The sequence below is a fragment of the Psammomys obesus genome, unplaced genomic scaffold, assembly GCF_907164565.1.
Source record: "Psammomys obesus unplaced genomic scaffold, mPsaObe1.curated_primary_1811, whole genome shotgun sequence".
In the NCBI taxonomy this organism is placed as follows: domain Eukaryota; kingdom Metazoa; phylum Chordata; class Mammalia; order Rodentia; family Muridae; genus Psammomys; species Psammomys obesus.
This window is the reverse complement of record NW_026585691.1, coordinates 1,586,546-1,606,964: the sequence shown is the minus strand read 5'-3', so window position 1 is coordinate 1,606,964 and position 20,419 is coordinate 1,586,546. Positions and strand designations below refer to the sequence as shown.

The window sequence follows — 20,419 nt, the reverse complement described above, 5'->3', positions numbered from 1 at the left end:
AGGTTGCAGCTTTGTGGGATAGCAAGCCGTGGAGAGGCCAGGGGAGTGGGTGCCACCTCTCCTTTGGAGATTCACCTCAGTTGGTACCCAGCTTCTAGCATTTGCATGCACATCCCTTCACCCCTGCTGTACCCTTCTGCACCCGGGTAGCTATGGCTGTGAAACTATCTGTAGGCAAGAGTTTGCAAAATGTTCCACTTGTTCCTTTCTGTGGTTTGAGCCCTGATTCTGCAGAGCAGTCCCTCCTGTTTCCAGCATCCTTTGGGGTGGAATGCCGGGCTCCTCCACCATCGAGGCTCTTCATTCTGGCCTTCAGTTTACCTCTGAGGGACCTGAGGCATCTTGGCGTCACAGGCTGCTAGCTCTTTTGTTACCCCGAGAACTGGCCCCTTTGTTCTCCTGGGATCTTTTGCACACACCCTACCTCAGCCTTGCTTACCTAGGCCGGCTCAGGTGATGTAGAGGTGAGGACAGATGAAGGCCCCTGACAGGCCAGAGCGTGTACACACACACACACACACACACACACACACACTATGGTGTAGGTGAATACATTATTCGAGGCACTGGGGGCTTTGCAGGAAAGAATGGAACAGGTAAGCACAGGCTACCTGTCTGGTCAGCTCTCAGCTCTCCTTTCTCAGCTTGACTTCTTCCCTCTGTACAGATGAGGGCCTAGCGGTGTGAAGAGAAAGAAAGTTTCCCTCGCATTATTATGGTTCCCGATGTGCTTCCCTCTTGGTCCCTCCAGGCTCAGGGTAGTCGCTGGCCTGTGCCCACACTGGGCTTTCTTTGCCTGGAGGCTAACTGCCAGCTTCCCCTGGAGAAACTGTCTGCTATCTCTGTCTCTGGGGAGGATTCTTTTTGTGGTTGTATTGCTTCCACTCATAATTTTTTTCTAGTGGGAGATGGATGATGGAGACCCACTACACTCTTCCATGAGGCCCGAGTGAATTTTTTTTCACCAAGACATAGTGCTAACAAGTTTGTTTAGCATTACTCTGTATCAGATTGTGCATGTGTGTGTCTGTGTGTGTGTGTGTGGTGGGGAGAGAAAAGAGGAGGATTGGTGCTGTCAAGAAATCTTCCTGGGAGGTGGGAAGACATGGGGAGGGAGGTGAGGGGTGGGGCTAGGTCAGTGGTCTGAGCCACCAGGAGGGCAATGGGTGGGCTTGTAACTGGATCACCTTTGGGAGTGCCTCAGAGGTGGGGTTGGACGTAGAGAGGCCTTGCTCAGGTTGGTGGACCGGAAAAGGAGGGTGAGAAGCCGGAGGCTTGAGGAGCCACTCAGTTTCTACGCTTTGCCTGCAGCCTTGGCCCTCTTGGACCAGGGAGCAGTTGAGGGACCCTGCTGAACTATAGAATCTGGACCTAGGCTTAGTGGCTTTGGAAGCCTGTGTGTGTGTGGGAGGGTCCCAAAACATTTTCAACTGAGCTGAGTATTGGAACGTAATTCCCGCTTCCTCTGTCAGAAGGGGGCATGCAGTATGAATCTGTTCTCTGCCTCTGCTAGCCACAAACCTGAGAGGGCTCTAGTCAGGCAACTGGGGGCATCTTTGAGGACTGTTGCTGTAGGGAAAGAAGCAAGAGTTTCCACTATGCCTGGCTGACCCTCTTGTCTTGCCTGGGACTGGGGACTGGGGAAGCCCTTTGCTGCCCACCCCGCCCCCGGGGCTGGCCGACAGCCTGGCTCCTCGGAATGGGCAGGCACATAGCTGGGGTTCAGCCGAGCGAGCGAGCGAGTCCTGATAAGGAGACTGCTCCTCCCAACTCTCCAGCCCAGGGAAGAGGGCTGGGGCATGGGGCAGGCAGACAGGCAGACAGGCAGACAGACAGACTGATCGGGCATACAACTAGAGTAGAGCGCACGGGAACGCCCAGCACCGGCCATCTATGCCCAGCCCCCACCCTCCAGGATTCCCAGTGTGCAGACATGTGGGAAGTTGTGGTGCCGTGTTCTGAGCCTGGCAAGCTGACGGCTCTGGCCCCCTCCCATCTGTAAAGTTCTGGGTTGGCCTGAACGACTGAGGTGATTCCAAAACTGGTACCCTGAATTCCAGGCTCAGTAGATGCCACAGTCTGGAGGCCCTGGGAGTCACCTTTTCTTCTCCGGGCTTGGTGGGTGCGCATGTGGACGGAAATGTGCAGAAATGCTTTAATCACAGCTCTGACCTGTTTATAGAGTTCCTTTCTCCTGCAAGTAACCATTAACTCTGGAATGAATCTCCTGCTCTTTGCTTCCCTACTTTTTTTTTTTTTTCTGTAATTATATTCAGTAAATTACTATTATCCAAATTGTGCCCGGGAAAGAGAGAGAACTTCTAAAGGGCTGGAGGAGGCTGCCTAGGAAAACACAGGGTTCCCAGGCCAGGCCTGGAGGAATTAGAATGGGCTAGAAAGTTTTTCCTTTTATTTGGCCTGGCATTATCCCTTTGAAATGAGATCAATTTCAAGTTCGGCTTCCCGGCCCCGCCCCGCCCCCTCGTGGCCCCTCGGCCTGCCTGTCTGCTCCCTGCTCCTCTCTTGGAGGTGAGGAAGCCGTGATAATGCCCAGTTTGCCTCTTGCTGGCGCCAGCCGGCTGCGCTGTTTATCTGGCTGCTGGGGGAATCTGGGCTGTCAGGCTCCTTCGGCCTTAAAGAGCCAGGAGCTCCTTTTCTGTCCTCCGATCCTCGGCTTGGGGTTGGAGCCCTTAGGCTTTGAGGGAAGAAGAAACAGGCACCCAGGAGGACCCCTCTGGGCCTGCCTGGCTGTCACACTCCTCCTCCCCCCAACCGGAGAGAGAAAAGTCTGAGTTGCCCTGCAAAGATGGGTGATGTCAAATGGAAACTCCTGCCAGGCTCAGAGAGAGGCTGTGAACTTTCTTCTGGCCTCAGATGTAGGTCTAGATCCCAGAAGGCTAAATAGGCCCTGAGGGCTGACCAGAGGGTAGCTGGGCTGGGTCAGGGCCTGGACTCACTCCTGAAGCTCTGGTCTCCTGGCTGACTACTCAGCTTCTGGAGGAAGTTAGGGGAAATTCCTCCAGTCCATGCCTCCGGCTGGAGGTCTGAGGGGCCTGGGGTTTCTGGTGTCTTCCTCTTTTTCTCTTGACCAAGCCGAGTTCTCTCGGAGGAACCTGCAGAGACTGGGAGAGTTCTGTTAGAGTTTGGAGTTTACAATATACACGTAAATTATATAACTCTTAGCACGAAGTAGGACATCTTCTAAACAGGAGACAGAGCTGGGGGCCAACTGCAGATTGTCTCCTGGGTCTGTGTCTCACCTGGTGGAGAGCTCACCTGGCCAGCCTGAGCTGAGTGTCCCGTGGCCCCATCCTCCTAAATCCTGGAGGCTGTGTGGGAGGGGAGTGGGAAGGACGGGTAGAATTACTGGTATTGTTCACAGCACATCATTCATAACAGCAAAATGTGGAACCAGCCCAAATGTCCATTAGCTGATGAATGGATAAACAAAGCCTGATGTAGCCACACAATGGAATATCAGCCAGCCGTAAAAAAGGGTGAAGTGCTCACGCATGCTGAGGCATGGATGAACCTGGAGAACATTGTATTGAGTGAAAGAAACAGACACAAAAGGCCTATGTGATTTCATGTACGTGAAACTTTCAAAATAGGCAAATCCATAGAGACAAAAAGTAGATTAGTGGTTGCCTGGGGTTTGGGTTGGAATATAGGAAGTGACTGTAATGGGGATAGAGTTTCTTCTTGCCATGAAAATGTCCTATAATTAGATCATTGGCGATGGTCACAAGTCTTTGAATGTACCCCAGACCACTAAATTGTATACTTTAAGAGGATGAGTCTTGTGACCTTGTGTGTGTGTGTGTGTGTGTGTGTGTGTGTGTGTGTGGTTTCTTGAGTCAGCATTTCTCTGTGTAGCCCTAGCTGTCCTGGAACTCACTCTGGCCTGGAACTCAGACCAGGCTGGCCTGGAACTCAGAGATCTGCTTGCCTCTGCCTCCGCTAGTACTGGGATTAAAGGAGTGTGCCACCACCACTCTTTTTTTTTTTTTTTTTTTTTTAAGAGAAGGATTACCTGGTCTTGGTCTCCAACAGCAACATGTTAATAATTTATGCAGCTGCCTTCAAGCATGGCCTTGGGCGAGTCCTTCACTAGAGGGATGCCAGGTGCTCTGTCAAAAAGGAGTTTGGAGCCCTTGGTGGTGGTGTGTGCCTGTAATCCCAGTGTTTAGGAGGCAGAGGCGGGAAGGATCCTTTTGAGGATAGCTTGAGCTATGCATTGGGACATTGTTTCAGAGCCAAAATTTTAAAAAAAAATTAAATAAAAAAGTTGAATTTGGTGAAGAAGCCCAGGCCCTTTGGTCTCTGATGTGCTGGAGCTCTGTATTCTAGGCTGCTGACTGTGGCCTCATGTTCTTTCCAGGAGACCTGTGGTTAGGTGAAGTTCCTCCCAGAAGCTTAGCTGTCTTTCCCTGGCTGTGTGCCTGAATCCTGGCTTGTCAGTTTCTCTCTGTCTCATGGACGAGGGTAGGTGTGTCCATGGTAGTGGGTGCATCCGAAGGGGAAACTGATGAGCACTTTCTTCCCTCGAACTTTTCTGCTTTCAGGTAAAGTCCCTGCAAGAGATGCCGGGGGTAGCCAGGGGTAAGCCTGTAATGATCAGGAAGTGGAGACAGGAGGCTCAGTAGTTTGAGGTTGTTCTTAGTTGTATATTGAATTTAGGGCCAGCCTAGGCTATAAGGACGACTGTTTCAGAAAACTGAGAGAAAGAGGGGCTGGCTGGAGAAGGCTAGGGTGTCGACAGGTGCTTGTTCTCCAGCTACCACCTCTGTTGCTGGAGATGGGTGTGGGGGCAGACGTCTAGCCAGGCCATGGTTTTCAGGGGTTGTAAAAGTGTGCACACCAGACAGCTCTGTTTCTGGCTCCACAGCCAGTTTCTGGGGGTCCCTTCCACTCAGCAGGCCTCAGTGTCCTCTCTGCCGTGGGAACCCAGGCTCAGTCCTTTGTCCCTGAGAGCCCAGGCCTTCACATGCCGGGCAGCTGGACCTCTCTCAGGTCCGGACTCTGGGCTGAGGATGAACCAAGTAAAGTAGCTCTTACTGAAAGAGCATAATCTTCCTGTGTCCTGTCTGAGGTCACCGGTAGGTCCTCTTTGCTTGATCCTTCCACCCACTCTTGTCTTTGCCTGAAAGCACTGGGTGCAGTGAGGGCCTTTGCTTCTCTGTCTCTTGGAACAGTGAAACTCAAGTCAGAGCTGGGTGAAAATACCAGCTCTGCCGTGATTATCTTGGGTGGCAGGAGCCAGGCAGTTTCCTCATATTCAAAATGAGGAATGTCGATACCATCTTACATACTTCTTTTTAATCTTTGAGACAAGATTAAGTTGAAACCGGTGTCTGATGAGTGTGATTAACCATCGAGTACTCCTGTACTCAAGGTCTATAAGAATCAGATACAACAATGGTTAAGAGCACTGGCTGCTCTCCCAGAGGCCCCGAGTTCAATTCCCAGTACTTACATGACAGCTCCCAACTGTCTGTAACTCCAGTTCCAGCAGATATGACACCCTCACACAGACATACATGCAGGCAAAACACCAAGGCACATAAAATATGAATAAATAAATCGGCCGGGTATGGTGGCGCACACCTTTGATCCCAGCACCAGAAGCGGGCGGATCACTGTAAGTACGAGGCCAGCCTGGTCTACAAAGCAAGTCCAGGACAGCCAGGGATACACAGAGAAACCCTGTCTTGAGAAAAAAAACAAAAAAAACAAAAAAGAATAAATCATTAAAAAAACAAATACGGAAGCCAGGCAATCCCAGCACTTGTAGGTAGAGGCAGAGTTCAAGGCCAACCTGGTCTACAGAGCAATTTCTGGGACAACCAAGACTACACAAAGAAACCCTGTCTCAAAAAAACAAAAAACAACAAAACAAATAGAGACAGTGCATGAAGTGGAAGTGCCTGGCACACAGTGAATATTCCGGTCTCTTTAGTGGCTTTGCCCTATTTGACCTATCCTTTCTGACCCCTGGCCACAGTGAGTCCTTGCCCTAGACGCAGAGCCTTGACATTGAGGAAGCGGCTTCTGTCTGCAGAGGCTGGGATTGGCAGGAGAGGGAAGCCTCCTTTGGGTGCGTGGAACATACATAACTAATGCTGCTGTAACTAATGGTGCCTTATTATAATTTTGAAAACACTCATTACCCCTGTGTCATTCCTGATACCCTCCTGATAACAGTTATTACCCCTTTATTACTGCCGAGTTTGCTTTAGCTTGTGATCTGATGGGGTTCAGTTTCATTTACAGAAAATGGAGGGTCATTTCATTCACCCAGATTGTTACTTAGTTTAGCAAATTGTTACTTCCTCATAAAGCAAGAGCCTAAGAAATTCCTCTGGAGGCAAAGTATATGTTTCTGAAGGAGGAGTATTTTAGGCAAAGGAAAGCAACATGGACAGCCAGGAGTCAGTTTGGGCCGGAAGGCTGGGACCCAGTCCTGGCCTTTCTTTATAAAAGGAGAGCCTGACACCAGAAATTGGAAGTAACTGGCCTAAAATGCGGAGGGTTCCAGGGCCACTGTCCTCTCCACACCCAGGAATGGTGGTTCTAATGTGGGTTAAAATAATTATTCAAAATCTGTTATTACCACGCAGTGGGGGTGCATAGGTGGCAGGAAACACATGTGAAGGTCAGAGGATGACTTGTCTGTCAGCCTCCTCCGCCATGTGGGTTCTGGGGATCAAACTCAGGTCTTTAATCTTGGCAGCAAGCTTCTTTCCATGCTAAGCTGTCTCACCAGCCCTCTCCAACCACATTTCCATGTGTGTGCCTTCTGCACTCTTCATTTGGGTTGTTGAGCTGAGCAAATAAGTTTTCATTTCACACAAGCAACATAAAATTTCAGCATAAGTATATCCCAGGTATTGTAAGCCTGCGCTTACTAAGAGACTGGTTGCTGAGGTTAGCCCAAATGCAAACAGAGCCGAGCCTCCTGCATATTATCTGGTGTCTGCATTGGTGTTTTTCTAGTTGCAGTGATAATAAAGGTGCTGTTTATAGGAGTGTGACCAGGAGCTGTGCTAAGCATTTTGCGTTCACTATCTTTTGCCCTTCTGGCAAAACCAAGAGGTCTGTGATTATCACCGCTGTTTTATAGTTGAGGAAATGGACGTAGAGAGGCGAGGGACCTCGCCGGAGCTCACAAAGCATAGGCGCCACAAGATGGGACTGAGAGCCCTAGGCTATCTGTGTCCATAGATTTGGGCAGTAGAGGTGGTGGGAGTCAGGGAGGACTTCCTGGGGTCAGAGGTTATAATTTGAGGAAACCGATAGTTAAAAAGCACACGGAGCACCAGGTGTGACATGCTGTGTCCTGTCTTCTAGAATCACCGCCACCCCCCTATTCTCGGCTGTCTCCTCGTGACCAGTACAAGCCACTGGGTAAGTGTGCCCTTCCGCAGAGGGGTGGGCTGAATCGGGGGCTTTCAAACAGGTGAAGTTTTACAAGCACTCCCATGGTCGGGCTGCTGCCGAGAGACCATTTACCTCTTCAGATTCCAGGCTCCTCGTTAGCCTCTCTGTGACCTTTAAACATGGGCCTGAGGAGATGAATGGGCTCTGACTTACGCTCTTTGGGGGTGGGGTGGGATTTCTGGGTCTCTTTTCCTTTCTTCCTCCCCCAGCCTTGGGTTGCCGCCCACCAGTGAGTTAACTGATAGTGTGATGGGGTCTTTGTCTAGCTTTATCTGCCCTTGTGCCCCACCTGGACAGGTGGACAGAGGTTAGCTGCGTCGTCGGAGGGAGGTTAGTGGAGAGCTGTGCGCAGTGGCAGGCTTCTTTTCTGGGTGCTAAGTGTCAACTCATGTTTTAGGGTGCACACATACATTCTTAAAAGCGGACGAGGGGCTGAGGAGATGGACCGTGGGCTGGGAACACTTGCTGCATATGCAGAGGATCTAGGCTCAGTTCCCAGCGCCTACACCAGGTGGTTCCCGATTGCCGGGACCTCCAGCTCCAGGGAATCCGGTGCCCTCTTCTGGCCTCTGAGGGCACTTGCACACGTGTGATACACACACTCAGGTGCACACAGTTATACACAACTAACTAACTACTTAAAAGCAGAGATACTGTGGGCCCTGAGCTCTCTCGTCTGTGCATTTAGAGCAGTGATGCCTGTAATAACAGCACTCAGCGAGGCAGAGGCAGGCAGATTGCTGTGAGTTCAAGGCTAGCCTGGCCTACAAAGTGGGTCCAGGACAGCCAAGGCTACACAGAGAAACACTGTCTCAAAAAACAAACACAACACAAAACAAAACCCCCAAACCCAAGGTTGGGGGGAAAGCTTACAGATGTCCCATTACTTCAGAGGTAGGCCAGCTCAGTCTCAGAAAGCAGACATGACTCTTGCTGAGGCTCACAGAACTTCGTCTTGGCATAAGAGCTAAGAATAGCTTTTACTTATTTGACTGATGACTGAGACAGGGTCTCCTCCTATAGTCTAGGCTGGCTTCCCTTTAAGCCCTCCATCCTCCTGCCTCAGCTTCCTACGTGCTGGAATGACAGACATGTAACACTGTGGCTTGCTCTATTTTTATTTTTTGTAAATGGTGTGGAAAAAATAGAGTTTCAAGGACACTCAAAATGTAGGTGTCGGGACAGCCATGCTCCTCCAGCCTGTCCACGCTGCTCCTTGGTACGGTGCAGAGCCGAGCAGGTGAGACAGGTGTCTCATTCTGGATCTCTCCGTGGCTTCAGGTGATGAGAGAGGCTGGGAGAGATCTCTTTCTACAGCAGCCACCACAGGAAGGCTGCCTTTGACCCTCCGTGGAGGGTCCAGCTCTGTGGGCTTGGCAAGGGCACGACAGGCTACTCAGGAGCTTCAGAAGGTAGAAGCTACTTGCCCTTCCTGCTCTTTCTGGACGGTACTATACAGGCGCTACCTGTATAGCGGTAGCAGTTGGATACCCATGTGTCTGTCAGCCAACTCAGACCTGTTTGTAACGCCAGCTCCAGTGTTTCTATAACTCCATGGAGACACATGCTTACACATAATTAAAAATAATGCCAGCGAAAATTTAAGGACCCAACCTGTGACCCGCTGCTGCTCCTTTACATGAGTGGCAGAAGCTATCGCTCAGTCCTAGCAATATCCGACATTTTAAAGAACACCACATTTCATCGACTTTTCAAAAGAAAGCTAGAGCTGGTGCACCAGCTTCCAGGCCTAGGCCGTCTCCCTCACAGTGGCTCTCCCGCCCAGCCTCAGCGAGACTCCAGGCGTTCTGCACTGGGGACATTAGGTATTAACTGCAAATGTAAGGTGAGGAAGATGGCTCCATCAGCAAACTGCCGGGACATGAGTTCAGTCCCCAGGTACAGTTGTGCATACTGCAAAGGCTGAGACAGGAGGTTTCCCTGGGACTCACTGGCTAGCCAGCCTCGCCTACTCAGTGAACTCTAGGCCAGTGAGAGACCCTGCGGCAAAAGGCAAGGTGAGAAGTGACATCCAAAGTTGAGCTCTGATGCGCACACACACAGTGTGTGTGCCCTCATACACACAAACATGCGAACACACATACATATGGTGCAAAATTCTGAATCCTCCACTTTAGCATTGAAGGTTTTTGTTTGTTTGGTTGGTTGGTTGTTTTTGGTTTTTTGAGATAGGATTTCTCTGTGTAATAGAGCCCTGGCTGACCTGGATTCCCTCTGTAGAGCAGGCTGGCCTCAGACTCACAGAGATCCACCTGCCTCTGCCTCCCGAGTGCTCCCGAGTGCTGGGATTACAGGTGTGTGCCACCAGGTCCAGCTTGTTTGTTTGTTTTGATAGTTTGTTTTTGTTTTTTGAGACACGGTTTCTTGTATAGCCATGGCTGTCCTGGAACTCGCTCTGTAGACCAGGCTGTCCTCCAGCTCAGAGGGATCAGTCTGACTCTGCCTCCCAAGTGGTGGGACAAAAAGTGTGCACCGACACCATCCAGATTTTGATGATTTTCTTGTGTCTTTATTTTCAATATTGTTACCAGCAGATAGTATTTTTGTGCCTTAAGATACAGTACAATATTTAAAAAAACAGATTTTTTTTACCTTTCATTGTTTCTCTTTTTTACTATATATATGCACATATATAGTATTTTACATATATGTAATCAATTTACTTCTTATCCTCTCTGAGCACATGAGAACAGGAACCAAAATAAAACTCAGCATCTCTCAAGTGGGAAAAAAAAAAAAAAAGCCAACTTTGTTAGTGTTTCATCTTTTCCGATTTTATGCCATGGTAAATGGAAAAAGTTTCTGCAAGGTGAAATGGAATCCTAGGTAACTAGAGCCTAAGCTGAAGGAATTGTCCCAGGAATTCCCAGCCACTGGTGGCTGCTGGCTGTCTGCAGTCAGCCCAGCCAGACCCGGCCTGTGCTGGGTAAGCTGAAGATGAAGAGGTTGCTGGCTTCCTGACCTGTGCCTCTCAACTCCTGGACAGGCTTGTCCTTTACTGGGGACAACCACAGACTGATGGCAGCAGAGGCTCAGACCTGAGGGGGGAAAACTCCCAAGTTCCCCGGAGCATCAGTTTATGAAACTCTCGGGGCACAGAAAGTTCTCTTCCATCCCTGCACACTGCAGGCAGGGAATGGCCGATGATGCATGCCATATGAAGTGCCTAATTAAGCCTGCTTTTAAAACACAAGCATGAATGCAGAACCCAGCTCAAGCTCCACAGGCCGTTTGCATGTTGGGGAATGGGAGAGGTGAGAGAGCCGGCAAAAGTTAATCTGTGAGCAAACACTTGGGCCTTAATGAGAGGCGTGTGGGAACAGAAGTGGCTGGCCTAGGCTTCCCCAGCTCCGGGAGGAAGAAAGGAAGGGAAGAAGGAAGGAAGCAAGAACGAACAACTTCAAGAATTTTAATGGTTGTGATTAAGTTTAGCAGCTATGAATTGTTCAGGGACTTAATTTAACCTTGCCCAAACAGGCTTCAAGTTGGTGCTTGCTCAGTCCCCTGAATGTGGACTATTTCTGTGGTCAGGGCCTCGAGACTTTTCCCCGGTCAGGGTCACAGCGCTTTGTGTTTTCCAGAAGAGTTCTGGGATTAGATGGTTGGCTTGGTCTGGAGTGATCCTGAGACTGGGTCCCAGAGTGACAACAGAAGCTTGTGAGGGGCTGAGGGAATAGCTCTGTTGCTAGAGTGCTTGCCTGACATACATGAAGTCCGGGGTTCCGGTCCCGGGGTGGTGGCTCAGGCCTGCAGTCTCAGCATTTAGGAGGAGAGAGCCAGAGGATCAGGAGTTCAAAGCCATTTTTGGCCAGGCACTGGAAACAAGGTCAGCGTGGGCGGCAGGAGCAGTGATAAGTGGTCACCAGTGACATCTGCCCTTGGTGCACACAGGCGCCTCTCGTCCAGCTGAGTTCTCTGTCTTTTTCTCCCTCGAACAGATCTGTCTGATTCCACATTGTCTTACACTGAAACCGAGGCCACCAACTCCCTCATCACTGCTCCGGGTGAATTCTCAGGTTGGTCTACTCCTTCTCCTCACTTGTCGCTGTGGGTGGCCGGTGGGGACACGCGAGGGTGCGTTGATGGGAAGATTCTGATTTCTTGTGATTTTGTGCCCTTGTCTGCCCACCCTGTGAACGGGAGGGTGGTGTACATGTGTATTGCTGGTGTTCTCGGCAGCAAGAACTGGGTGTGGGACTGCAGTGCTTGTCAGTCAGTGCTCAGGAGGCCAAGGCGAGGCGAGTTCAAGGGCAGCTTGGGCTCCAAAGCTGTGTGATCCGTGTGGGTGGGGGCTGGAAGGTGATCATTTGCCAGGTTTAACCCTAGTTCTCCACCACGTCTCTCCCACTTCATGGCTTAGACAGTGCCCTCCATCATTGTCGCTGGGCAGAGTGGGTGAGCAGAGGGGACAGCATGGGCAGATTGTGAGACCGGTGGGCTGCTAACAGCTGGTGGTGTCTGCTACCTGGCAGTGGATGGCAGGCAGGAAGCAGGAGGAAGGAACCAGGCTGTGGTGCTGTCCCCTAGCTGTCCAGCATGCCTAGCTGCTGACCCTGAGACCCCTCACATTCAAGGGAATCCTCGTGAGAGGGTGGGTGGTAGGAGGAACTGGGGCAGGAGGGCCAGGAGACTGGGGTGGTGAGGTCTGTGTGGCCTCTCGGAGCATGGTCGGTAGGCTGTGCTGTGTGGCAGCAGGGCTTGTGGCCTGGGGGGGTGGCTAGCTGGGCCTCTGCATCTTTTCCCAACTCCACACCCAAGCCATCAAAGCAAGGTAGTGGGGATGAGTGATCACAGTGAGCCGGCACCCGTCCCAGCACCTTCCCTTGTCTCACAGCTGGTCTGTCAACCTTGTGTTCCTCGGGCACACTGCAGCCAATGGCTGCAGGATCCAGAGCTCCTTGCTGCCACCGTGCCACCCCCTCCTTTGTTCTGTAACAGTTCAGTGTGCCCTGATGAATATATTCCCAGAGTTTCCTCTCTCACTCTCCCGCTCCTGGTGATTCTAAGGTGGCTGCTTCCAGATGCTTGTCCATTCCCTTAGCCTAGAGCTCTTCCTGTCTACTCTCCAGTCTCCCCAAGGTCCTGGGAAGAGACTACAGGACCATGGCTGCCTTAAGAGATGGAGGCAGAAGGTAAGACCCTGCAGTGAGCTTGTGCTCAAGTGGCCAAGGAGGAGTCCAGGCCTCCTGTCCCCTTACCTTCTCCTCTTATTTGGTATACACTCCTTCCCTCAAAGATCCGGCCCAGGTAGCTGGGTGTGGTGGCATACGTCTCTAAGCCCAGCGCTCAGGAGGCAGGCAGATGTTGGTGGAATAGACTAGCCTGGTCTATAGTTCCAGCCAGCTGAGGAAACATAGTGAGACCTGTCAGGAAAAAAAATGACGAAAAGCATGTGAAAGATCCAGCCAGGTGATGCCAAGTTACAGCACAGACCATTTTCTCCTCTGTCTGCGCAGAAGCCACATGTGACTGGAGGGAGGGGCTGTGATAGTTTTTGAATTTATGATTCTGGGTCCTTGCCAGTTGTCGGGGCTGTTAAGTTAGGGGAATTGCCTTGGTTCCTTGGGTTGCAGAACAGATGGGCGATTTGACATCCTCTTCTTTTGTTAATAGTGGGGATGTGTATGTGTCTTCCACAGTGTTTTTGCTTTCTGAGCTTCCTTGATTCCAGAGGAGGCCTGGTGCATGGTTCCTGCTGAGGGAATGGGCCTCAGCACAGCTGCAGGAGGCCCCCCTCCACGTGGCTCCTGGAGAGCACTGGAGGCTGGACTGCACTGGGAACCCCTTCTGATGTCTCTGAGCTGAGTCTGTAATAGCAGGCAGTGAAGAAGACACTGCTGGTCTTGATTGTCATGAAAAAATAAAAAAGTGGTTGGGCAGTTCTGACGCACACCTTTAGCCCCAGCACTCAGGAGGCAGAGGCAGGAGGATCTCTGTGAGTTTGAGGCCAGCCTGGTCTACGGAGTGAGTTCCAGGACAGCCAGAGCTGGACAGAGAAACCCTGTCATGGGAAGAAAAAAAAAAAAAGAAGCTGGATAAAAGAGAAAGAGAGAGAAGGAAGGAAGGAAGGAAGGAAGGAAGGAAGGAAGGAAGGAAGGAAGGAAGGAAGGGAGGGAGGAAGGAAGGAAGGAAGGGAAAGAAAAAGAAAGGAAAGTGTCTAGTGGCTGCCATTCTGAGAGGCTAAAAGATGTGTGAAGAAAGTTTGGGGTTTCCCCTATGGGAGGATGGAATGAGTAAGCAAGTGGAACATTTTTTTTCTGTCCTCCTGAGCATTGGGCTGTGTTAGTATTAGCTAGAGGACTTGGGGAAGGGGTTCTTGGCAGGTGGGGAAAGAGCCTAGGGTGACAGGCCTTAGTGGATAGGAGAGTCATGACCACTTTATCCTGTGGGGATAGAGTGATGTCATGCAAGAGGGCACTGAGGGATTTGAAGTCAGAAAGGCCGGGGGCAGAGTGGGCACAGAGTGGGTCAAGCTGGGGCATTTGATGCTCAGGGACCAGTTTTGCGCTCGATTTAAACTCTGTTTTATTTAGGGTTCCTTAAAGCCTCTCCCTTCCAACCCCCCAACCCTGGGTAGGAGAGAGGAGGTTAGTGTGCAGATTGGGTGCAGACCCATTACTTCACCCTGCTTTTTAGGGTCGATGGGTTCTTATGGGGCTTTACCAGTCTCCATCAACAGTAAATGCAGCAGGCCGTCTTCTTCAAGAAAGACGCTGTGCCACTGAGTGTCTCTCCAAACTTCCTCAAGCCACCCTTTCCTCTCCTGTCTCCTATTTATAGCCCTCGGAGCCCTAGCCCACACCCCTCTCTGTGCTGCACAAGGCAGCCATTACCAGCTGGTAAAGACCACGCCCCCCCCACCCCCGAGACAGTTATCAGCTGTGGACAAACTAAAGCCCAAACTAAAATCCCACACTTGGGATTAAAACAAAAGCCTATTTACATACTATAACTGAGTTTTTTTAAGAAACCAAAGCTTCTATCGTAGACCAGTGGTGGGGGGTACTGCTGCTGATGTTGGGGCCCTTGACCCTCACCCTCAGGTCAGTACTGTTCTTGATCTGCTTGAGTCTGTTGGCCATGCAGGGAGAGCGCTGCCATTCTTCCCACTGTACTCACAGGGTCCCTTCTGGAACAGAGTCCCCAAGGCCTGCTCAGACTGTCTTCTCTGCACTACCTCCTCTCACTGCTGAGTGAGAAGCCCCAGGTCTCACATTGCACCTGTAGGTTTGGGCAGAATGACTGCTAACCTCAGTGCCAGGGCTGGGGTGAGGGTTCACTGACAGGGGACCCCGTGCTTCCCTGTGCAGCCGCTGAGCAAATCTGGAGAGCACAGAGGCCCACCCACCAAGCGCCTGCGCCATTCTTCTGTTCTGTGTCCTGAGGGATCGGTGTCTCTTGTCCCTCTCACATCACAGCATATACGGCTTGCGCACGATGTCCATCCCAGGCTGGCTGAACTTCCTGTTTTCTCTGCAGCTCCTGTCTGGAGTCTGTGTTTTTCTTTCCTGGCCCAGGCAGGCCAAGGACACATGAGAAGCTGCAGGCAAGCGGGAGCTCCTTCGTTCTGATTTGACAGAATGAGGTTTATCTTGGGGTACACTTGGAACTCAGATGCTGTGGTTTCTTTGCTTCACCTGAGCCTGTGGTACTGTCCTCTGGCTATCCAAAGCCCCTGTAGGCTCAGTCTCTGTATGGACTCTCAGTATGTGATCCACACAGGAACCTGAAGGTCAAAGGGTGCTGGTGATTCCACCAAGGTCACTCAGGCAGGCAGGTAGATCCTGTAGTCTCAGCGTCTTCAGAGGGATTTGGGTAAAATCACTGTCTTTGAGGTCTCTTTGGGGGTGTTCTCAAGGGTCCTGCTGTTGAAGGACCCTTGGCAGCCCTATATCCATAACATTACACCAAAACTTTATAATATTTCAAAGCTTAGGCTTGGGTTGGACAGACTCTCAACTAGCTCATGTAATTTAACCTGTTCATCTAGCCCCATCCGGCAACCTCTCAGGGCCATAGTCATGCCTGTCTGCTCTCCTGTCTCCTAGCAGGGGTGGGGTGGGGGGAATGTCCTCTTCCCAGAGTTCCTTTCTCTCTCCCAGGAAGTCCTGCCTTCCCTTCTCTCTCTGCTCAGCTAAAGGCTATTAGCAACATTTTTTTTTTTTTTGAGACAAGATTTCTCTGTGTAGAGCAACTTTTATTATCCAGTCAGGGACAATTTGGGAGGCAAGGTTCACACTACGTCACCCTGAGTCTCTGCCCCTACGACAATAAGAATCATAGGTGACAAGCAACCAACATTTGGACACACAGTAGCTCCAGATCAGCCCTTACCCTCGGAGGCTGTGTGTGTGTGTGTGTGTGTGTGTGTGTGTGTGTGTGTGTGTGTGTGCTCGAGAGCACACGCCTGCATGCGTGGTTCTCTTGGGTCTGGGGTACGACTGTCTCCTGGTTATCCAACCCCCCTGGTTCCCTTGGGTGTCTTCTCTACAGCACTGACATTCCTCTTCTGTTCCCTGGCTTCAGTGCGGCTTGAGGATTAATAGTGATGAGCTAAAGAAACTCACACTATGTTGTGAGCAGCTGTAGGTTCTCCTCTTTTGGAAGGCAGAATATGCTCTAAGTCAGAGAACTGCAGAATGAGAGGGCAATGAGGACTGGCGATTTGAGGAGTGTGGGTGAGATTCTCCCGTCATTCCCTTCTCCGTCCTAGAGGAAGAGAGTGCCCTGGGTGGCTGAACAAGGAAGGAGCCTCTGCCAGCCCAGGCTGGTGGCTGGGCACCCTGTGGTCAGTCAGTGAGAACTCAAGGTGTTGGGCTTCTGAGCACTTAGGCCTGCCCAATCTCATGCCAGGGCACCTGGTATCTTTACATCCCATGATCACCCTTTGGTAGTCAAGAGCCTATCAGTAATTGGCCAGGTGTTTATTTAGTCCAGCATTGTCTGTATGCCATGTAAGCTGCCTGTAGCAAGGACGAGGCAGTCCCTTTTGTTGGCCTTGGCTGTTTGTGTGCTTGCCTCTCTGTCTGAGCTATACCAGTGGGGTGTGCCCCTCCTCAGGAGAAGGCAGGCAGTGGGGTGTACCGCTCCCCAGGAGAAGGAAAGCAGTGGGGTGTACCCTTTCCCAGGGGAAGGCAGTGGGGGCATACCCCTCCTCAGGAGAAGAGGTGCCACTGCAATAGTTGGGCTAAGGTGGACCTGGTATCTACCTAACCAGAAGCTCCTCAGCGACCCAGGCCCTCCCCTCTTGTCCATGCGTACATTCTCCAAGCTAACAGCTCAGAGACAGGCTCAGAGAGACAGGAAGCCTGGCTGTGGGCCACAGAGCAAGCCTTGGTGGCTGGGGCTAAGTCAAGAAGTAGGTGGACCTGTGTTGCCTGTCACTTGCTACCTGTCCCGTGCCCTTGGCCCTCAGCTGACTGCTTGTTTGCTCACATCTTCAGGCACAGATGAGTCAGTGTCGCTGTCTCTCTCTGATTGCCGGGATCATAGGTCTTGTCTAGCATAGGCTCTCTATCTCTGTGTGCTTAAGGGCTCCCCTCAGCTTCAGCCAGCACATGTCTCGCCTTGCAGCAGAGAGAAGTGACAGGCCGGGTCTCATTCATAACATCTAGCTCTGGATTCAAGTCCCTGCTCTGTCTTCTGGTTAGTTGAGAGGGGGCTGCTGCTCAGCCACCCTGCCCTTCAGTTTTTCCACTTGTGGAATGGGGACAATAGTAGCATGCCCGTTAAAGAAGGTAACTGAGCCTCTGGTCAGCAGGGTGTGGTCCTGTGTGAGGGTGTGGCTGGAGATGTGTCAATTCCGCTCTCCAGGTGCCCACCTCAGGTGCTGTGGCAGGGGCAACCTGGAGCCTCCTGTTGAGAGGCAGCCAGAAGTCTCAAAAGACGGGGTATCCAGGTGGGGTTTTAAAGGATAGCCCGAAGTCTGCCATTGTTTATTAGTTTATATGTACACACACGTGTGAGCTTGAGCGCCACAGCACATGGGAGGAGATTATGTGACAACACGTGGGCATTAGTTCTCTCCTTCCGCTTGTGTGGGTCCTAGGGAGCTAACTCAGTTGTCAGGCTTGGCAGCAAGAACCTTTACCCAGTGAACCATCCCAGCAGCCCTGGGTCCGAGTTTAGCCAGCATCTTTACCAAGTCCACAGCAGGCAGGGATACAGGGCCAGCTCAGGGAGTTTCAGCAGCAGGCGCACCTGGTGGCCAGCAGGCCCTGGATGCTACCAGGCCCTGAACGCTGTTTTTGGGATTAGCCTAGACACACTTGGGCTGTTTGGAGAGAAATGGAGACAGGAGGAAGTGCTTGCAGGGGAGATGGTTTCCTTGGCTTTTGGAGGGAAGAGCAATGCGGTACTTGGGTGGGGGGGGGTCTCATGCTTTGGTCTGGAGGCTCCCTGGATTAGAGGGGCAGCTTGGGGTCGGGGAGAAGCATGGCCAAGTGCTGTCCCCACAAGAACACTGTCTGCAACTGGCAAGCCCCTTCCCCGTGTTCTTTCGTAACCTCCATTTTCCTCTCCTTTATGCTCCTGACATTTGACAGAGGCTCCGTTCTCCCAGGCTGGTTGCTGGTGGTGACGGGGCATGCAGAGTGATAGAGGTGACTGCTGCAAAAACAACCAAGTGCCTGCTGTGTGTGTGAGAGAGAGAGACAGAGAGGAGTGTGCCATGGAGCATCATGGGATAAGGCAGTTTGCCAGGGGGGGTTCCAAGCTTAGCTTGTTCTTTCCCACCAGGTGACCCCAATTAGGCAAGCATGACCATTGCCTCCAGCATCGTTGTGGTGCTGTACAGGAGCCCGTTGGGTCAGAGATCCCAGGCTCCGTGGTGCCATTGTGCCCCTGGATGTTGGTTCTAGCTCTTAGGCCTTAGGGGGTGGATGGGTGCAATGCTGGCCGTTATGGCCTACACCATCTTAGCAGCTCTTCTCTTTATTTTTCTAATGCACAGCAACGGCTTGAGACAAAGCAACGAGGGAGAGGGCTGGTGTCCCACATGCCTGGACTCTGTTGGGAATGTGGGTGTTAGGTAAAGCTTCACAGAGCAGGCCATTCTGGGTTGGGTCTTGTAGGCTGACTAAGCGCTCGCTAAGAACAGACTGTTAAGTGTTCTCTTAGTAGAGGGAACAGCTTGTGCAGAAACAGCTGAAGGTAGACGTGGGAGGGACTGGAGGGTGTGGAAAGACGAATCCTGAGCCATTGTCCTGAGTGCTGGAAGAAGGGTTAGAACAGAAGGATTGTGGCCACCTCGGCCAGGGAACCCTAGGACATCGTTGGTCCTAACGGACATTGCCTAGCGTCAGGCTAGCCCCACAGCAGGGGCTCCTTCCTGTGAGCAGAGCAATTCTGAGAGAGTTCATGGAGATCATGACAGAGCAATCACCACACAGCACATTTAATGACCCTGGGAGCACAGAGCTCTGTGCCAGGCGCTCTCTCAAGTGCCATACATCTATGAGTTCATGGAATTTTCCAGCATCTCTGTGAGGCAGCCACTTTATTAACCAAATTAAAGGAAGAGATGACGGAGGCTCGGAGAGGTTGAGTTGCCGGTCTAAGCTCACTCAGGTGGAAGGCTTGTCTGGCCTGACCCAGTGGGGTCTCTCGGGTACTCTGCCCCCTGGAAGGTACAGGATTCAAATGTGGTCTTTGAGCGTCTGGGCTTTCTTTGCCCTCAGGGAACCAAGATTCAGCATGAACAAATGTCTGTTCACCCCAGGTAGGGCATCGGTGACCAACAACAGGATTTCTATCGAAGTCAAGCTTGGGGAATCCGTGAGTGCGCTGGTTTACTTGCAGAGCATGGGCGAGGGGGTACTTCAGGAGCCTTTGTGCTCCAGAGCAACCATTGCCAGCTCCACCCTGTCATAAATGGCCACGGAAGCTGTATCACGGAGTCCTCTTTTCTTTTACATACCCTAGCACCCTTCGAGAGCACTATGGCTAGGGAAAAGGGGAAGGAGTGACTGGACTCCCAAGTGAGGAGTTTGTGTTCCTCACCTTCCTCTAACTAGGGAGTCAACAGCTCCTTGACTATTACTATAGACCTAGCTGTCACTGAATTGTTCTGCTGAACTGGTTGTCGTGGCGACCAGGCGGAGGTGTATCCGCCCAAGGATAGCGATAGAATGAGCATGTTATCATAAGCAACAGGGCATCTCTGCTCCATGGCCGGTGGTGAGTGAAAAAGTAGGGAATCGGGGAGGGGGGGGGCTGAGAAGTGGCTGCTGGGTGTCCTCTGGTGCTCTGACTCTGAGCCACTCTCAGGACATCTTGGGATCCCTTCACTCAGGCAGGTGCTGATCTCTGGCACTGTGAAAGCAGCAGGTTTTCTGCGGGGCCCTGTGGGCCCTGGGCCTTCCCACACACTGTCCCTCTAGCCTAGCCTCTCTGGGCATCAGCAGCACTCAGGGGCTGTACTCAGAAGTTTCTTTGTCTGGGTTGAGTGGCATTTCTTTCATGCAGAAAATATCTCCTGAGGATACCTGACGAGATGTTTCATATGAAATATTTTTCTTCCGTGGTCTTTGGCTCCCTGTTCCCATTTTGTGAAAGAATACCTGAGATCATGGCCTGTTCCTATGGACCCCAGGCTGAGAGGGTAAAGCCTGAGGGACTGGCAACACAAAGTCGTCCATCACCCACCTTACCTTGAGACTCGTGTTAGAAGGCCCCACTCACTGTACGGCAGAGAAGGAGGTCTCACGTCCAGAGCTGGCCTCAAAGCCACCAGCCCAGACTGTGAGGTGAATCACCGCCAGCACGTTGGTGCCCTTTAAAAGAAGAGCAGGGGGCTGGAGATACAGCTTAGGACAGAACTTGCTTAGCACGCACAAAGCCCTGGGTCCAATCCTCAGCATACCTACGCTGGGCATGGTGGCCATATCCATAACGCCAGCACCTGAAAGGTGGAGGCAAGAGGATCTGACGTTCAAGATCACCTTCAGCCGCGTAATGA

At 51.6% G+C, this 20,419-nt stretch overlaps 1 protein-coding gene across 1 annotated transcript in view; it reads left to right on the top strand.

Annotated features, from left to right (window-relative positions):
* The window catches only part of Smad6 (SMAD family member 6), a 73,898-nt gene that overhangs the window by 2,025 nt on the left and 51,454 nt on the right, over nt 1-20,419 (top strand). Inside the window, exons 3-4 of the mRNA XM_055596944.1 lie at nt 7,351-7,407; nt 11,400-11,477. Of these exons, the coding sequence (XP_055452919.1) occupies nt 7,351-7,407; nt 11,400-11,477 (135 nt within the window). The remainder of the gene's footprint in view (nt 1-7,350; nt 7,408-11,399; nt 11,478-20,419) is intronic.